Here is a 15,909-nt window from a genome sequence, read left to right on the forward strand (position 1 = left end):
CTATTTAACATCATTATGAGTGAAATTTAAGACCTGTGATCCAATAGGTGTCACAAAGAAAATCACATATTTTATAAAGCAGTGCTAACCTCTTTCGCACAGAATACACGTTACATCGCACAGATTTGCAACAGGAGTGAGCCAGTGGTAAAGATGAACATCATCCATCCAGCTGCTGACACTTTACACTTAACCAAGACAGGTACAAAAACAGCTAGCTACGTAGCAAGGGATGATTAGCAGCTAGTTAGCGATAGCCTTAACCACCTCAAGTCACAGAACAGAATGAAAATGTTTGCTTCACAGAAAAGTTCCTTGAGAGAAATAAACTACATAATATGTTTATTAGTGCTGCCATGACAAAATGTAAGACCTGTGACTAACTTAAAAAGATTTTTTTTTTTTTTAAATGTATGTTTAAGGCCAACATACATTTTTAAAAACGAGTTTAGGACGTTTTAAAGTTGCAGTTTGTAACTTTTATAAAGAATGTTGTTTTTTCCATGTCTGTTAGAACTGTCTCCATGTTGTGACAGTTTGTTATGAGACAGATAATCTGAGAAAAGATCAACCTCCCTGAGCTGCTACTGCCGCCTGAAGAAACGCACCAAAATCAATTAATCAGAGCCAGGAGGAGGGGCTTAGCGCTGTCAATCAACACCATGTACTCACTGCTAAATGTGATAATGGCAGAGAAACAACTCAGCGTTACAGAAAAACTGTTTATCCACCGTCATCAGTGGCTATGCTAACTAGCCGACCGTTCATAAGAGGCTATGCTAGCTGCAGTCCCGCCTCCTGGCTCTGATTGGTCGTTTCTAGTCAGCACTGTGAGAGATGAGATTGATGTTTTCACAGATCATCTGTCTCATATCAAACTGTCAGTCTTATAGTTTCAACAAATATGCCACAACTATTTTTATAAAGTTCAAACACAGCAGCTTTAAGGCTGTAATGGTAGATAATTTAAGATGTGTGGACCCCTGTCGTGATCTGTAAATGTCTGTTAAATCTTCAGTGATGGACTTCAGTTCAACTCTGAGCCTGAGAGGAATCCCGTCCTGTTGGAAGCGGTTCTTCACAGCTGCACTGGCTCAGTGTGGACTCTTTCACCCTTTTCAGAGACAACAATTTATGGCAGCATTTTAAAATCCTCCAGCAGCGTCTGAACAGCTCAGACAGTTCACTGGGATGTCGCAGAGTCCCTGACCTGCAGGACGGATCCAGCCTCTAAAATTAATTATAGCAAATATAAGGATTTTCACCGATTTCTCTCTGTGGTTCAAAAGGTCAGACTGACTTTTGCTATTTAATTCAACGAGATGCTAACTAAAATATGACTGAACAGACTCAACTTCTTTCATCAGCATTAAGTTATTTAATGGACAAACTGAAACAACGCCTCTGTGTGACAATCTACCCAAGAATTTTACTACAATTTAAACTGTTATCTTCACAATAGGAAATTAACTATTAAATATCAGTAGTAATAATTCACTTTACTTAAAACAAATTCCAGATTTTTAAGACTGTGAAGGAATCAAGAAGACATGAAACACACAGTTATAGTTATTAGAGTTTCTGATTCGGTCGATCGACTGTGAAGATCATTAATAGAATGAAAGCCATAAGTAAATTATGAATGAAACTCCACATTTTGGACATAATTTGAGTGAATAATTCACAATACTCTAAGTTGGTCACTATTTTCCTCTTGTTTACATGGAAACAAACAGAGATACTCGTAGACAGTGAGGTTATTTCTCTGTAAAGTGTTTGAATGATAGAAATCTGAGCAGTAAATACAAATATCTTCAAGTGCAATCCCCTACCTGGTTGCTTTTCACCACTTGAGCCGTTTTCTCCCAACACAGTGCTGCCACCTTGTGTTCAAACGTTAATGCTAAACCTGCAACAAAAAGAAATAAAAGTCATTTAGGAGCTAAATGTGGGATTCAGTTAGCTAATATGAACACTGTTTGGTTAACAGTAGTCCTGCATGGAGCCGGACCTGCTTGCCTCACTCCAGCTATATAAAAATATGATATTATTAATCCGAATAACTCAATTTAAAAAGATCAACTTGTTTGATACAGATTCAGTCCACACACGGCGTTAATTTCTGATAAATGTAATTATTAATCCGTACAGCTGATAAAACCCATAATTCAGTTTTCACAAGTAGAAAATTAATTCTGAAATATACATTTTCCAATATGCCTCAAAAGGGTAATTGTGAAAAGGACCTAGTTGTTTCCCACCCCTGGTCCTCAAGGCCCACTGCCCTGCATATTTTAGAGGTTTCCCTGCTTCAACACGCCCCATTTCAGTGGTTCTTAACCTTTTTTGAGGTACCGAACCCCCCAGCTGCATATGCACATTCACCGAACCTTTCTTATTCCAACACCCCTCCCCACCCCACCACCAGCACGCAAAACCCATCCATCCATCCATCCATCCATTTTCTTGCACCCTTGTCCCTCAGTGGGGTCGGGAGGGTTGCTGGTTCCTCTCCAGCTAACGTTCCGGGCGAGAGGCGGGGTCACCTGGACAGGTCACCAGTCTGTCGCAGGGCAACACAGAGACACACAACCATGCACACACACACACACACACACACACACACACACACACACACACACACACACACACACCTAGGTACAATTTGGAGAGGCCAATTAACCTGACAGTCATGTTTCTGGACTGTGGGAGGAAACCGGAGTACCTGGAGAAAACCCATCATGCACAGGGAGAACATGCAAACTCCATGCAGAAAGACCGGGAATCGAACCCAGAACCTTCTTGCTGCAAGGCAACAGCTCTACCAACTGCGTCACTGTGCAGCCCGCACACAAAATACTTTGCGGTATTCTGATTTAGTAATGTAATTATATTAGCTGTGTTACCACCCCCACGCCACTAGAGGCAGTACCAACCCCGAAAAGATGCGACTAAGGAGCAGATTTAGACTATAGAATTTGGTAAAAACGGTGAGTTTTGCTGAAGTAATTAAAGACAAAAGTTCAAATCCATGCTGAGAGTGGAGCTCCTTCAATCAGGGCTCCTCCGCAGCTCTGATTGGCTAAACAATGTAAAGTGATCCTCTGATTGGCTAAGCAATGTAACGTGATCCTCTGATTGGCTAAGCAATGTAACGTGATCCTCTGATTGGCTAAGCAATGTAACATGATCCTCTGATTGGCTAAGCAATGTAACGTGATCCTCTGATTGGCTAAGCAATGTAACGTTATCCTCTGATTGGCTAAGCAATGTAACGTGATCCTCTGATTGGCTAAGCAATGTAACGTGATCCTCTGATTGGCTAAGCAATGTAACGTGATCCTCTGATTGGCTAAGCAATGTAACGTGATCCTCTGCAGCAAGTGATGGCAAAGCGGGGCGTCATCACGACTTTACACAAGTGTGTGTTTACCTCCGCGGCAGAGGCTCCGCCGAATCCCTGAGACCGACTCACCGAACCCCTGGGGTTCGATCGAACCCAGGTTAAGAACCACTGCCCCATTTAAATGATTGCAGTTCAGAAAAAGCTTGTTAATCAGACATCAATTGAAATCATGTGTGTTGAAGCAGGGAAAGACCTAAAACATGTAGGGCAGTGTGCCTTGAGGACCAGGTTTGGAAAACACTGGTTTACAGAGTGCTCTGTCCAAGCATATTCATTAAAAGTTGAGTGGAAGGAAAAAGTGGGATAGATAAACATGCACAACCACCAGAAGAAACCTCAAACTTAGATGGTTGTGAATAATACATTTCTGCCGTGTTTTCATTGGCTATAAATAGGAAATCAACATAATTAAAATTAAAAAAGGTCTGAAAACATTATTCTATATAAAGTATAAACTACATTTTCAATAATATTCTAATTTATTGAATATCGTACAGTGATAAGACATCATTTTCATTTGGCCAACATCTCTGTTATAAAACATTTTTTGTAATGGTCTAAGGTAATATTCAAAATTTATAAACTTCCTCAGCTGTGAGTAAATAACACATTAAAACTAGCATTAACTTTGTAAAAAAAAATTATCTAGAAGCATTTCACTTCAATTAACTTACTGACACAAATTAACTTAAAACAATCATAATAGCAAAAATAAATGAATCGAATTAACATGTTGTAGCTTATTGAGATGAAGCAGAAACGTTTCTGTCAAAATCTAAAATTTTCGAGGCGACCTGGAACGCAGCAGCTTGGAATCGTACGTGATTGTCGCGGTAACCGCAATGGCGGCGGACAGAAACAGGAATAAAATTACAAAACCTCAGAATTATTTCATTTATGTTTATCTATAAAAGGTCAATTAAAATTTTATCAACAATATGAAACGGGTTTATAGGCTAGAAAATTTCTTTGTTCCTTGCAAAACATTTTTAAGCCGGTTTTTAATCTTGCTTTTCTAAAACGGCTTTCAGTCGAGTTGTTGCCACTTTTGAAACATTTCTGACACCGAAAATACTCACGGTTGTTTTCATTTCTCTCGCAAAACAAATAAAACCCGTGGTTAGTTTATCTTAGGTGAAACTTTAAGATCTAAAGGGAATTTTTACAGGCCAATTTTCAGACAGTTTACGTTTCCTTTGAAAAATGACGCATGAGCAGTTCGTTTTCTCGAACAGCGCATGCGTGGAATGTTTAAAATCACAAGCGCTCCCCCTACTGACTGATAAGTATGTTTACATCCATCCAGCCATCTACGTCTTTATTCATCCAGTCATCTGCTTCTTAAAATGAATAAATTGATCAGAACCATCATTTACAACAATAAAAACATAATGAAACTCTGTTTTTTATATTTTTACTGTAAACTTTTTGACTTTTTGCTGCTTTTCGGTGCTCTCGATATATGTTTGAATAACTGTCATTTATGAAGTCCTCTCCCTATTATACATTATAAACAATATGCTAATACTTAATTTAAATCTGAAAAAACAATTTTCCAAATTAGTAAAGAAAAATTATTACTTCCTGAGCAGACTAATAAACTGCATGGGTTTCCATGGTAACGTGGAGGAAATCCAGCCCAGATTGTACACAGCCACGTGTGAAACATTCAAACTCTTGACCAAAACTCACAGTTAAATTATTTATGTCAATAATCCCTTCATTCATGGATCGCGTCACATGTTTGTTTGTTTTTGTAGTCAGCTGTTCGTTTTACAGTGTAATCTGACTCAGAAGGGGGAGGGGCCTGTCTGCTCTGCTCTGGTTGCCAGGTCTGCAGATTTTACACTTTTACAAACACAAACCCCATCTAGTGCTCTTTCAGGATCTTCACCTTTACTGCACACAGGTGAGAGGAGTTACAGTCACGTGACTTTCTCTGAAATACTGCTGCAGTGAGTTTAAATAGGTTTTATTTAAAAATTAAAATAAAGTTTGAAGTAAAATAATATTTTACAGAAGCAAAACAGTTCACCTTCATATAAAAAACATTTAATATTATTTAGATAAGGAACATTTCCTTGAAATGTATTTTCAAAGAACAGTCATTTATTCTCAGTTTCTGACAAGTAGAAAACTGACAGATTGATCAACTGATCAACTTTCTCCAATTTAGCATATGCTAATTCTCTAATTAGCATTATCTGCTGTAGCTTAACCGTTTTGTAATTTGAATACTGACTGAATTCTTTTTGAATTAAGAACAAATAATATAAAAGAAACATGAATTGCACAACAAAAATTTGATAACTTGAAATTCATTTTTTATTCTATTTTTTTACAGGATATAAAACTGGACACTGGACGCAGCAACAATCTTCCCGTTTTGCGGGTTTTCTTCTCAGGACCTGGCAACCCATCCACCCCGCAGGAAACCTCTCTGTGCAGACCCACGGACACGCATGGACACCATCGTTGTTTTATCCTTATCTGGGGCCGTAAATGAGGAGAATCAACCGGTGTGAGGTGAGAGGAAGCCTGCAGCCCGGTTCGGTCCGATTCAGCCCGGATCGGTTCGCCCCACAGCCCGCCATGTTGCAGCTCCGTGGTCAGTCCGCGGGGTTTCACGGCTGCAGAGGCGATTCAATGGAGAGAGCTCTGCAAACTGAGGGGTTACTCCCCCACTGTGACCACTGAGGCTAAAGGTGGTCAACTGATATTTTTAGTATTAATAACTTGTATATAATTTTTTTTCCCCCAGATTTTATCTTAAAATTCTGTCTTGGAATCATAACTTTTTTATTCATCTGATTACTTCAAGTAATTATGTACAGAAAAACCCAAATTATTCAGTTCTAGTCACAAAGTTTGTTTTTAAGACACTATTTCTCAAAATACGTTAGAATAATAAAAAAAGGGATTTGTTTAGAAAAAACCTGGTTTAATTTACATGTATTTAAAAAACGGACATTTTCCTACCCTTCTTAAGAATTAGAGGTAGAATCGTTATTTCGATTATTAGTATGTTTTGTATGTTTCCTGTGTTATTTTGCTGATTTATTTTTGAGGTCCACGTCTTTAAATTGGAAGGCCTCTTTATCATCACCCTAATCTTTCACTCCCTCCACAGATTCTCAGCCAGATTTAAGTCTGCACTCTTTGTATTAATTTCAGTTTTTAAAATGAAATTATCACTCTAAACATAAAAACTTCAGTTTTCAGCTTTATTCATGACCTTTAACCCCTGTTTCAGGGGCTTCAGGCGTCTTTATCGTGTTTTTGATTAAGATGTTCATCAAAAACAATTAATTAGAAATATTTTAATTCCCCTTTAAAGGAGCATTTAATGTCAAAATGAAGGAATCACAGACTAAGACGCTCCGTACTGTTTTAACTTTCCTGTGATTATTTTTAGGAATATAATTTGGGAATCATGAAGGAAAGACGTGACGGTTCTGCGGTACCGGAGTTCGATATTGGGAGGAAACCGGAAGCGACGGGTGACCAGAACCTGCAGCCTGACTCCGGTTCTGCTCAGAAAATCCTGGAGGTGAGGAATCGACTGGGTCCATCTGCATCCCACGGAGTTCGGGTCATTTATCTGATTAAAAATCAGCACAGTGTGCAAAGTGTAGGTGGGTAGAGTAGCACCATTTCAACACATTTTTACTCAACTTAAAGTAAAAAATATCCAAGAAATTACTTGAGTAAACGGAAAAAAGTCTTTGGCGAAAAGACGACTGAGAAACTGATCAAAATAAAATCATCAGATGAACTGAAATGTAAAATTATGTGAACATTTTGGTGTTTTAAAAACCAAGATGACAACAATTCATGTAAATGACAAAGAAATATTTTTCCAAATCGGTTTCTTTCGATATAAAAGTTGTGAAACGAACAAGAACTGCAGCTGTCTGGTGAGTTTGTTTTTCATTCAGTGAAGTTACTCACAGGAATAGATTATCCAGAAATTTCACTCAAGTAAGAGTAGAAATACTTCATCATAAAGTTACTTCAGTAAAAGTAAAAACTACAGGATAGTAAAAAATACTCCTCTAAGTAAATTTTGTCCAAAAAGTTACTCAAGTAAAAAGTATCCATTCAGGAAATTACTCAAGTTAAGAGTAAAAACATATCAGAAGTCTGCTCAAGTACCGAGTAACTCATCAAAACAATCACTTAATATTTAGAAATTTCATCATCAGACAGAACAAAATATAAAGTCACGTGGAAATTTGGGTTTCTTTCAATATAAAACTGATGAAAGTGAAAACATGTTTTTCACTCAGTGGGGAGAAATACTTATAATAAAATCACTCCAGGCTGCACAGTGGCGCAGTTGGTAGAGCTGTTGCCTTGCAGCAAGAAGGTTCTGGGTTCGATTCCTGGCCTGGGGTCTTTCTGCATGGAGTCTCCATGTTCTCCCTGTGCATGGTGGGTTTTCTCCGGGTTCTCCGGTTTCCTCCCACAGTCCAAAAACATGACTGTCAGGTTAATTGGCCTCTCCAAATTGCCCCTAGGTGTGAGTGTGTGTGTGCATGGTTGTGTGTCTCTGTGTTGCCCTGCGACAGACTGGCGACCTGTCCAGGTGACCCCGCCTCTCGCCCGGAACGTTGGCTGGAGATGGGCACCAGCACCCCTCCCGACCCCACTGAGGGAAAAAGGGTGCAAGAAAATGGATGGATGGAAAATCACTCCAGCAAAAGTAAAAACTACAGCGTAGTAAAAATACTCCTAAAAGTAAATTTTTTCTAAAAAAAATATATTTTTTTAGAAAAAAAAAATTTATTCAGGTAAATGTAACTAGTTACGACCCAACTCTGGTGAAAAGTTATCTTGCTTCTGTTTCCAGAGCGGAGAATCCGTGGATCAGAGGACGGCTGCGTCGGACCTGCAGAACAGCGTCATGAACCCAGGTCGAGTTTTTCCTCTGGATGAACTTCCTGCTTCACCAGGAGCAACAGGAGACACTTCCTGTCCTGAAACTCCAAACTCCGCCCATGGAGATCCGGTTTTCCTGGACCATCCCGGAGGAAAAGCTCCTCCCTGCGAACCCGAGACGGATTCCCAGCTTCCGGATCCGAAAAGTCGGCAGGAGAACATCTATGGCTCGGTTCTGCACCAGATGCTGCAGCAGCAGAAACACAAACACGGCAGGAGGTACAAGAAGAAGACGCTGATGAAGATGGCCAGGCTGCTGGTCATAGCCAAAGGCTGGGATCACCGGGAAAACCAGAGTCTGAGTCTGCAGGAAGAGATGGACCTAAAAGAGGAGATTTCCGTGTCCATACAGGGGAAAAAAGTTCCTGGGAATCCAGACACGTCCAGGAATCTTTCTGGAGAAATCGGGTCGGAGTCCAACAGTGAAAAAACAAAAATCCCACCGGAGAGATGCAGGAAAAAAGCTACTGAAGCTCCCAAAGCTGCTGGGGAGAAAACGGATGAAACTCCTGGAGGAACGGGATCAGATTTTACTCCGAAGAACAAAGAGGAAAAACCAGAAACCGAAAAGGATCCTGAGCTCAAGCTCAGGAAGAAAGCTGGTCGGAAAAGGATCAGAGAACCACAGAGTCTGTCCGTCTCACCTGGAGGAAAACGGAAAAGGAAAATGGATCCTGTGGCTCAGATCCAGATCACTCCGACTGCTTCTGAGGCGAACGTAGGTTCGTCAGGGTTTGCCGGGAATACTGTTGCACAGGAAACTGAACCGCAGGAGAACAGGAGGAAACCCAGGAAGAGCAGAAATCCGTCTGCCGAGCGGCTCCCAACAGGAGGCGATCCTCTGCCAGAGGAAATCCGAACCAAACCGGAAGAAGAAGCATCATCTCCGGATGTGTTTCCCAAATTACAACTGGAAAAACGAGGAGCTAAAACAAACAAAATGTCCATCTGGGATCAAATTCCATCTGCTGAAATGTCAAACATCCAGAATGAAACCGGAAAAAAACGCCCCAAAACCGTTCCTGCTGAAGAGGAAACGATGGACTGGGATGAGAGGCGAGGAACGTTCAGTCAGAAGCCGGACGAAGATCCAATCCGGAGCTGGACAAAGCCAAAAGGTCAAGGTCCGAAGAAAAAAATACGGCAGCAAAACTTAAACTTCCAGAGTAAGACCCAACCAGCTTGGGAAGCTCCCGCAAGCCGGCCCGATTTTCCTCCCACTGACGCAATGCCAGCAAACCCTTCCACGGAAAATCAAGAGTTTACCAACTGGGATGAATCAGATGAAGGCTGGAATTTTGGGAAAATCAGGAGATCCTGCACTTTGGGAGCCAAAACAAGCTCAGCCGCTGACGAATGGTTGATCCGATACCTGAAAGGTTCCCGAAGGAAAGCTTCTTGTAAGGCCAGCAACATCCCCGAGTTAATGGGAAAAGATGAGCTGAAGTCGGAAAATGGGACAAAATCCAAACAAACCAAGAGAGGTGAGAAAAAATCCACCGGACCGTCCGCCAACGGTGAAACTGCTCCTGGCAATGTGAAACGAAAAGGGAAAAATGCAAAACAAGAGTCGGCAGTGGAGTTAAACAAAGACAGATTGGGTTTTCCAACTCTTCCTGCTTCCAATTCGGCTTCAAACCGACAGGAAGAGGAGAGGATGAGGAGGAAAAGGACCGTAAGAAGGAAAACAGGACCAAAAAGAAGACGAGCGCTAAACAAGGACATAAAAACTGGACCAAAAATCCTGGAATCTGAAGTAAAACATCCAAATGAAGGAGATCCAGGAAACCCTGAGGATGGAAAACCATCAAGCGTGAGGCGTGGAAGACAGAAAAATGTTTTTACAACCAAGAAGGAAGACCATGAGACCGAAAAATCCCAGCTGATGTCTCCATTTCAGAATAAAAGCAACACGACAGAAACCAGAGTGACTCCAGAAACAAGAGGAAAAATGAATCTGCTCCAAATCGAAGGAACTTCTCTGAAAGATGATTCTCTGGAGGTCAAGTCCAAAACGGCGCCTAGAAAAATGAAAAAGAGGCGGATATTAAAGAAACACTCAATAATGAAACCAAAAGTCCTGGAATCTGATGAAAAACATCCAGATAAAGTAGATCTAGGAACTCCTGAGGAAGGAAAAACATCAATTCAAGATGGAAGCAGTGAAACTGGAGCGACTCCAGAAACAAATGTAATGAGTTTGCTCCAGACTGAAGGAACAGCTGGTCTGACAGATGGTTCTCTGGAGGTGAGGACTGTAAGAAGGAAAACAGGACCAAAAAAGAGGCAAATATTAAAGAAAAACTCAATTTCAGAACCAAAAATCCTGGAATCTGATGAAAAACATCCAGATGAAGGAGATCCAGGAAGTCCTGAAAATGGAAAACCATCCTCAGGTGTGAGGCGCGGCAGAACGAAAAACGTTCTTCCAATCAGAATAGAAGATGAAATTTCCAACATCATTGAAATACTGGAAGCTGATAAAGAGACTGAGAAGGAGAAATCTCAGTTGATGACTTCTGAACTCACAGAACCAAATCAGACAAATCTGCTGCAGTTTGAAGGAATTTCTGATCCGAAAGATGATTTCCTGGAGACTAAGTCCAAGATGGCGCCCAGAAAAATGAAAAGGGGACGAAAAAAGAGGCAGATGTTAAGAAAACGTTCTGCAACTGGACCGAAAATCCAGGAATCTGATGGAAAACATCCAGAAATACAAAGTCCTAAAGACGGAAAACCATCAAATCAAGATGTAAGCAGCTTAATGGGGTCAGGAGGTCAAACCGGAGCAACTCCAGAACCAAATCAGATCAATCTGCTCCGGATCGAAGGAATTTCTGATCCGAAAGATGATTCTCTGCAGACTAAATCCAAGATGGCGCCCAGAAAAATGAAAAGGGGACGAAAAAAGAGGCGGATGTTAAGAAAACGTTCTGCAACTGGACCGAAAGTCCTAGAATCAGAAGAAAAACAGCCACAAGAAGGACATCCAGGAACTCCTGATGGCGGAAAATCATCAATTCAGGATGAAAGAGGCTTAATGGATTCTACAGGTCAAACTGGAGTGACTCCAAATCAGATTAATCTGCTACAGATCGAAGAAAAGTTTGATGTAAAAGATGATTCTCTGGACATTAAGTCCAAGACAGCGCCCAGAAAAATGAAAACGAGACCAAAAAAGAAGCGGACCTTAAGAAAACGTTCTGCAACCGGAACAAAAATGTTCGAATCTGATGGAAAACATCCAGATGAAGGAAATGCTAAGGATGGAAAACCATCAAGCGTGAAGCACAGAAGAAAGAAAAGTGTTCTTCCAATCAAAATGGAAGATGAAGCTCCCAGTCTGATGGGGATGGAAGAGTCTGGGAACGAGAATTCCCAGATGATGTCTACATTTCAGGCCAAAAGCAACACGACAGAATCAGGAAGTGAAACCAGAGCGACTCCAGACATTCAAGGAAAGATGAATCTGCTCCAGACTGAAGGAACGTCTGATCTGAACGATGATTTCCAGGAGATGGTGCCAACAGAAATGAGAAGGGGACCAAAAACAAGCCGGTTGTTAAGAAAACGTCCTGCAACTGAACCAAACACTCTGGGATCTGAACATCCAAAGAAAGGAGCACCAGGAACTCCTGATAATGGAAAACCATCAAATCAGGACAGAAACAGCTCGATGGGGTCAGGAGGTCAAACCAGAGCGACCCCAGAACCAGATCGGATAATTCTGCTGCAGATCGAAGGAACGTCTGGTCTGAAAGATGATTCTCTGAACGCTAAGTCAAAGATGGCGCCCAGGAAAATGAAAAAGGGACGGAAAAAGAGGCGGATATTAAGAAAGCGTTCTACAACTAGAGCTAAAATCCTGGATTCTGATGAAAAACCAGAAGAAAAAGATCCTGGAGCTAATGAGGATGGAAAACCATCAACTCATGATGAAAACAGTCCAGAGGATTCAGGAGGTCACACCGGAGCGACTCCAGAACCAGATCGGATCGAAGGAACATCTGCTCTGAAAGAGGATTTCCTGAGAGTGAAGACCGTAAGAAGGAAATCAGGACCAAAAAGGAAACGAGTGTTAAAGAAAAACCTGAAAGCAGAACTTAAAATACTGGAATCTGAAGAAAGACATCCAGATCCAGGAAGTCCTGAGGATGGAAAACCATCAAGTGTGAGGAGCAGAAGAAAGATAAATGACTTTACAATCAAGATGGAAGAGGAACCAATTTTCATTGAGATGGGATCTAATAAAGAGTCAAAGATGGAGAAATCCCAGCTGATGTTTTCATTTCAGGATAAGAGCAACACAAAGGAATCAGGAAGTGAAACCAGAGCGACTCCAGAAGTACCAGGAAAGACGAACCTGCTCCAGACTGAAGGAGTACCAACCGATCCCAAAGATGATTCTGGCAAAGTTTTCTCCATGGTACAAGGACAAATGCAATCATTTCAGAAAGACTCAGCAAGACCTAAAATCCAGGAATCTGATGATCATCCATATGAAAGGGATGCAGGAGCTTCTGAAGATGGAAGAATGTCTGAAACGTCCAACACAGGACACGGAAGAAAGACAAATGTCTTTACAATCAAGTTGGAAAATGGAGCTTCTAATAAAGAGCCTGAGGCGGAGAAGCCGTTTCAGGAATCTGCTTCATCAACAGCTCCAGGAAAAACCAGGCAGAAGAGACGGCGGAGGAGCAGAACACACTGGTCTGGACATAGAAAAGCAAAGAAACCTCGGGTCTGCTCAATCTGGGATGTTCCGGCTGTCTCCAGTTCCTGTGACCAAACCTTCAACATCCAACAAGAAAATCAGGAGAATCGGATGACAACAAACGCTCCATCCGGATCTGAGATTTCTCATCACCTCCAGAAGAAGAAGAACAAAAACCTCCAGTGCTCTTTCTGTTTGCGCTCTTTTCGCCACATCTCAGCGCTGACGCTCCATAAACGGCTCCACACGGGCCGGAAACCGTACGGATGCTCCATCTGCGCCAAGAGCTTCTCCACGCTCCCTGAACTGAAGCTGCATTCGAAGCTCCACAGGGGGCCGCCAGCCACTCACTGCCCGATCTGCGAAGAAACATTCAGGGACAAAACCAAACTCATCCGTCACCTCAAGGTCCATCTGGCCGAGGTGGAGGGACTCCAGGCAGAACCGGGAAGAAGAAGACGATCCCGCTTGGCTTCCGGCCAGGAGGAAACCTTCAGGTGTCCGGTTTGCTCCAGGGAGTTCACCAAGAAATCTGCATTTGAAAACCACCGACGGATTCATGACAGGAAAGCCTTCAGAAATCCAAGAAGGATCCATGGATTCCACGTCTCCGAAGCCGGCGATACAACAGTTGTCACTCCAGTGTTTTTTAAATGTCCGATCTGCCGGCAGATCCATCGCCGCTGGTGCCACTACGTTCTGCATTTACATTCCCACGCGATGGGAAAACCTCACCACTGTTACGTCTGTAGGCAGGAGTACAGCCGGGCGGCTGGAAGCAGACGGCACTGCTCGGTCTGCTGCAGAGCCAGCGGAGAAGAGGCGGCTTGTCGAGGTTCCCTGGAGGACATCTGGAAGGAGACGGGAGACTCTGTGAGTCCAAGAAAAATATCGGCAATTCCTGAAGAAGAACGCAACGGGAAGGCGCTTATTCCTCCACCCTTGTCTGGTGGCTCAGGCCCGTCTGTGATTGAAGACTTTGATGTTGACGTTTCTTATCTGAACTTTGTTTTCTCCAATCCAACATTCAGTCCTGAACCTCCCAGACTCAGCCTGCAATCCTGGTGTGGTCGATTCGGAAACAAACGGCGGCCGCATCGGCGAGCTTTCCGCTGCAGCCGCTGCGAGCTGGAGTTCCACTTCCTGGGATCATACATGGATCACCTGCAGGAACACACACCCAAAACGCCGAATGCTTGTCTCTCCTGCAATAAACCACAGCTGGAGCCTCGAGTCAGGCAGCCGGATGGTTTGAAATGCAGCACTTGTGGGAAGCTCTTCTCCACTCCGAGGAATCTGCGGAAGCACAAGCTGCTCCATAAAGCGGCCCACTCCCACATCTGTCTGCCGTGCGGCCGCTCCTTTCCAGGCCACTCCGCCCTGGAGGCTCACCTAGAGGCTCATCGGCGGCGGCTGAGTGTGCCGCGGCCAGCGCGCGTTGAGGAGCCCTTCCTGTTTCCCTACCCCTGCAGGAAATGCTCCGCCAGGTTCTCCAGCACCGATCTGCTGGAGGCCCATCAGGTGTGCCACTCCTTCGCAGGGAGGAAGCCGGAAAGTCCTCCGGAGAGCATCCTGTCCTTCATTCCTAACCCGCAAACGGTTGCCGTCTCTTCGCCTGGGCCGAAACGGTGGCTGCTGGTGAACAACAGGAAGGACCTGTTCAGGTATCCTCATCCAGACCGCCTCTACGTCGTCCCCGCTGCCTCCTCAGAGACGCCCGCTGTCGTTTCTGAGACGCCCGCCGTCGTTTCGGAGACGCCCACCGTCGTTTCGGAGACGCCCACCGTCGTTTCGGAGACACTCGCCGTCGTTTCGGAGACGCCCGCTGTCGTTTCGGATACGCCTGACATCGGTTTGGACCTGGAGTCGGGAACTAACCCAACCTCAGCGGAGCTTCAGCTCCAGCGCCTGGTGAAATCTTTAATTCCTGAAAAACGTCTGACGACAAGCGACAGCAGCGACTCTGAGGACGAACCGACGGTGCTTCGGCAAAACTGTGCAATCTGTATGCAAACCTTCACCGACGTCACGACTCTACATGAACATTACCGCAACCACGCCAGAGGAATGTGATGGACCGGAACCAGAACCAGGAGAAAGGGAATCCTGAACTTTTGGCTGTGAAGCAACAGACACGTTTGTTTGTTCCTTTAAAATGAAAAAGTTAAAAAAAACAAACATGTTTTTGTCTCTGTGAAAAAGTTTTTCATCACTGCATTTTCTTTAGCTTTTTACTTTTAAACATTTGTTTGATGTTGATGTCAATCTGCAGTGTTTGATCTTTAAATATTTTTGTTTTATAGTTTTAGAACAATTTTTTATTTTATTTTAAGCTTTAGATACTTGGTTTTATGTCACTTTATTTTGTAATTTGTAGTTATTTATGTTTCTTCTAAATTCCTTTTTTTCAGTTCATTTTTTAAATTGAAAAAAAAAATTAAGGATTATTCTACTTTTATTTCACATTTATTTTGTTTTTTAATGGATTTGTTTTATATCTGCCAGTTATTTTATTTTTTACATCGTAGTTTTTACGTAATTCTCACATTTTAAATTTGTCACTTTTTCAAGCATTTTCTGTTTTGTCATATTTTGTAAAAGACAGTTGTGTTCATCCATGTGCAGTGCTTAGTTTATTTTTATAATATAAATATTTTTAAACTACTGCTGTTTGTGGAGAAGTTTTGGTGATGGAGGAATATATATATTTTTGCATAAATTAACCTTTTTGACATGCGAGTTGCTGATTGAGTTCTGGAAAAATGCAAATAAAATGTCAATCTTAGCAAAAACAGACTCGTGATGGTTTGGAGTTTTTTCTTCTGAGCTTTTATTTGTGAAGATCTCA

General features: G+C 42.4%; 1 protein-coding gene and 1 long non-coding RNA gene across 7 annotated transcripts in view; one reads left to right on the plus strand and one right to left on the minus strand.

Moving 5' to 3' along the window:
* The window catches only part of LOC103473013 (uncharacterized), a 57,602-nt gene extending 52,973 nt beyond the window's left edge, over positions 1 to 4,629 (minus strand). For all 3 annotated transcript variants that reach the window (XR_534962.3, XR_534963.3, XR_534965.3), the window contains exons 1-2: positions 4,486 to 4,629; positions 1,833 to 1,909 (exon numbers count right to left, since the gene is read on the minus strand). This is a non-coding gene — a long non-coding RNA (uncharacterized LOC103473013). The remainder of the gene's footprint in view (positions 1 to 1,832; positions 1,910 to 4,485) is intronic.
* Positions 4,630 to 5,779: 1,150 nt separating this feature from the next.
* On the plus strand, positions 5,780 to 15,857 carry LOC103473016 (uncharacterized). 4 transcript variants are annotated; one of them, XM_008422926.3, is made up of 3 exons: positions 5,780 to 5,932; positions 6,822 to 6,956; positions 8,259 to 15,857. In XM_008422926.3, the coding sequence occupies exons 1-3, from the start codon at positions 5,909 to 5,911 to the stop codon at positions 15,132 to 15,134; spliced, it is 7,035 nt and encodes a 2,344-aa protein (XP_008421148.2). In that variant the 5' UTR covers positions 5,780 to 5,908; the 3' UTR covers positions 15,135 to 15,857. The 4 variants fall into 4 exon arrangements, with proteins under 4 accessions (XP_008421148.2, XP_008421149.2, XP_081468696.1 ...); XM_008422927.3 differs by lacking the exon at positions 5,780 to 5,932 and adding an exon at positions 5,940 to 6,111; XM_081612570.1 differs by lacking the exon at positions 5,780 to 5,932 and having other exon boundaries at positions 6,954 to 7,041.
* The last annotated feature ends 52 nt before the right edge of the window (positions 15,858 to 15,909 follow it).

The sequence above is a fragment of the Poecilia reticulata genome, chromosome 11 (genome assembly GCF_904066995.2).
Source record: "Poecilia reticulata chromosome 11, P_reticulata-male-v2, whole genome shotgun sequence".
Classification (NCBI taxonomy): domain Eukaryota; kingdom Metazoa; phylum Chordata; class Actinopteri; order Cyprinodontiformes; family Poeciliidae; genus Poecilia; species Poecilia reticulata.